The sequence below is a fragment of the Otolemur garnettii genome, unplaced genomic scaffold (assembly GCF_000181295.1).
Source record: "Otolemur garnettii isolate 467f Iridium unplaced genomic scaffold, OtoGar3 scaffold00041, whole genome shotgun sequence".
Lineage (NCBI taxonomy): Eukaryota > Metazoa > Chordata > Mammalia > Primates > Galagidae > Otolemur > Otolemur garnettii.
Genome location: NW_003852436.1, coordinates 14,357,448 through 14,360,826, shown reverse-complemented (window position 1 = coordinate 14,360,826; position 3,379 = coordinate 14,357,448). Strand labels below are relative to the sequence as shown.

At 36.8% G+C, this 3,379-nt stretch overlaps 1 protein-coding gene across 1 annotated transcript in view; it reads left to right on the top strand.

Moving 5' to 3' along the window:
• Window positions 1-203: 203 nt before the first annotated feature.
• Window positions 204-3,379, top strand: part of FGA (fibrinogen alpha chain) — a 7,938-nt gene continuing 4,762 nt past the window's right edge. The window contains exons 1-3 of the mRNA XM_023513438.1: window positions 204-332; window positions 2,275-2,403; window positions 2,880-3,063. Of these exons, the coding sequence (XP_023369206.1) occupies window positions 279-332; window positions 2,275-2,403; window positions 2,880-3,063 (367 nt within the window). The 5' untranslated portion in view covers window positions 204-278. The remainder of the gene's footprint in view (window positions 333-2,274; window positions 2,404-2,879; window positions 3,064-3,379) is intronic.

The window sequence follows — 3,379 nt, the reverse complement described above, 5'->3', positions numbered from 1 at the left end:
GGACTCTTCCTCTAACTGCTGGCTGGAGAATCAAATGCTACCTTTGAAACAGCTTATCGGAAGCAAATAAGCCGAGGAAGATTGAGCAAGAATTTCTGGAACTACAACATTATAGACGGAGCAAAGGATGAAGAGGGAACATCCACTGACAAGCAGGACCAAGATAATGATTAACTCAGCCCCCTGCAGATTTAAGCGCCTGGGAGCTAGGAGTGGAGGCAATTCTTCTCTCCTCCAGCAGGAGCACACCTCATGAGCCAGCCCCACCCTCAGAAAAGATGATTTCCCTGAGGATCGTCTGCCTGGTCCTGAGTGTGCTGGGCACAGCATGGGTATGGTTCCTTTCATTTTCTCTTTTTGCTTTCTCTCTGATATCATTCCACAAAGATCTTGAAGGTCTGAGTTTGCCTGTTCTATGACATACTCTTAGCCCATGGAGGCTGGTCCCTAGATGGACTTGACCCCTCAAAAGTACAGGGTAAGAGGACCCAAAGAGGAAGATTTTAGATGAGCTAAAGTGCACCATTACCATTCACAGGGAGGCTTGAACACCTGTCATTCAATCTTGCAACATACTTGTAGTTATTGTCATTGTTGTTTAAAGGGGAAGAATTTTTTTGTCATCTTTGTGGCTGTAATGTCTTGAGGCATTATTACACTAGTTAATAGAACCAAACATTCTGTGATAACGTTTTCTTCTCTAATTCTTCATGTCTTATTTAGGACAGTTTTTCTGAAAGGTTGTTTTTGTGTTTTTCTCAAGACAAAAGAAAAATCCAATGAGTTGTCTTTGGGAACATCTTTGCAAAACCCAAAGAGATTAGTTGGTAAAGCAATATGTTTTTTGGAAGTAAATGTATTCTTTGAAGATGATTTCTAAATAGTATAATAAATTTCTAACAGTTAGCTCCAGAGACACATTTAAAGAGAGAGACTTCATTCAACAAGGCTTCTGAAGCATCCAATTGTATAAAAACATGACCGAGGTGCTCAAGAACTCAATTACTCCTGGGTAGTTATCCAGGATATAAATCATTCCAATTTATTTCTTGATTTTTGCTACTCATAAACCTTAATATCAGACAGTAAACAGAAAAAATTTTAAAAAGTTTTCTAATTTAATTCTCCCCCTTGTTGTAAAATATTAAGTATAATTTTTGTGGGAAATAAAACTAAAATCATTTGATAAGGTGATATTTTCAATAATTCTCAGGTTTCTATTATTTCTCCCATTTCCCTTCTTGGCATATTCAGTTAGTTCCTGTTTTTATTGTTGTATCATTTTATTCTGAAATATGTTTGACTGTATTATTTTATTTCTTGGACAAAAGAATTATACTTACTTCTTGAAATATGTTACTCTTGATTCTCTGAATTATTATTATTAGGGTGCTTTTAAAAACTAAGAACAAGACTGCAAACGTTAACTCATTGTAAGAATAAACTATCCCAGATTAAAATAGTCATGACAAAATCCTTGTAAATTGGTGGCTTAAAATAAAAATAGTTCAAACCTAGATGATATCGTGAGGATGCAAAGTTTTGTTGGAAGAATTGTGTGATCTTCTACTTCATATTCTGATTCCCAACAGAAATATTTAAAATCTGTATTTCTAATTATAAGCTGTTCAGAAAATGTTATTCATCATAGATCATTATTTATGTTTTCAGTTTACTTTTTTTTCTACTTCAAATGATAAGAAATTTCCATGAATGAATGAACTAAAAGGCATTTTCAAGTCTGAAGTGGCCATGTTTGTGTCTGAGGTATCTGTCCCAATTCAGAATCTACCTCTAAAAATCACAGTAGACACTTGAGGGACAGAGGAACATAAAAGTAAGAAAGTGTAGGCTTTTCCTACTGACGCAGAAATTGTGGCAGAAACAACTCTTTACTTTTTTCAATTATCTTTTCTATTTGCAGTCCTTAGTATAAATAGAAAGGTAGAATTTGGCTAATTTTGTTGACTCAAGTAATTTTCCTTTTATAATGGATTTTTAAAAACTAACAATTTGTCAAATGCTTATTTAGTGTCAAATACGGTTAAGAAATGTGTCCCCTTTATCTCCTTTAATTCTCATAACAACTCCATAAAATGGGTCTTAGGATTTTCACTGAAAGATAAAGCAGAAGCTTGAGGAGACCCCAAGCTGCTGCCCTTCATCTCTGGGAGAAGCCTTCTCTTCCCTGGGACTCATAGGCATGCCAGTTTCTCTCGCTCTTCTGGTTAATGTCGCTGTCATTCTCTTTTGCGTGTGAATGAATCTTTAAAGACTACAGATCCCACCGGTGAAGGCGATTTTTTAGCTGAAGGAGGAGGCGTGCGAGGCCCAAGAGTTGTAGAAAAACATCAGTCTGCCTGCAAAGATTCCGACTGGCCCTTCTGCTCGGATGATGACTGGGTAAGCAGTGGGCCTGGGGAGCAGGAGATGTCCTCCTGTGGTGGGACACTGGCTCACAAGCTGATCCAGTGGGTCCCAGAAGTTTTTCTAATAGAGTGTCTAAAGGCTCCTTTTATGCTAAATAAACGACAACAAAAGAAAAGGAACCTAATCCCAGGAGCATTGTTTAATCACCTCCCTACTCTGGATCCTTAATGAGACAAACACACTGGATTTTAGTTGCATGCTCAGGTAAATAGTACAACTCTGAGCACTATGGCCTCAGTTGCCTAGGACCATTTATACTTAAGTGGGTCTTCATTCCAGAATTTTTCTATGACCTCTAATTAGTTCTCATAACTACTTTTAAACCAGTAGATAATCTGAAGAGATGGGTAGGGCAGCAGTGGGGGTGGGGGGGGATGCATGAAAACCTGCAAAATTGTTCTGGATCTAAGAGAAAGACCCTTACTAAAACTTTCGCCCTTTACTTTCAGAACAACAAATGCCCTTCTGGCTGCAGGATGAAAGGGTTGGTTGATGAAGTCAATCAAGATTTTACAAACAGAATAAATAAGCTCAGAAATGCACTATTTGATTACCAGAAGAACAATAAAGATTCTAATTCATTAACCAGAAATATAATGGAAGTTTTGAGAGGGGACTTTGCCAAAGCCAATAGTAAGTATTACATATGTAGTACTTTGAGTTTATAACAAAAATTCTAAGTAAATACAATTTCTGCTTGTAACTACTGCAATTTTCTTCCTAAAGTACTTAGGACAGAAACACAGGCCTTGATGATATCTGTGAATGTTAAGGAGTATTTGTTTTTGTTATTTTTACAAAGTAAAACAGGATAGCTAGGATTGTTTAAAGTCATAAGGTAAGTTAGAATTTTGGATTGAAGACAAGCAATTAGGTTTGTTCTTTTTTTTTTTTTTTTTTTTTTGAGACAGAGCCTCAAGCTATCCCTCTGGGTAGAGTGCCGTGTCCT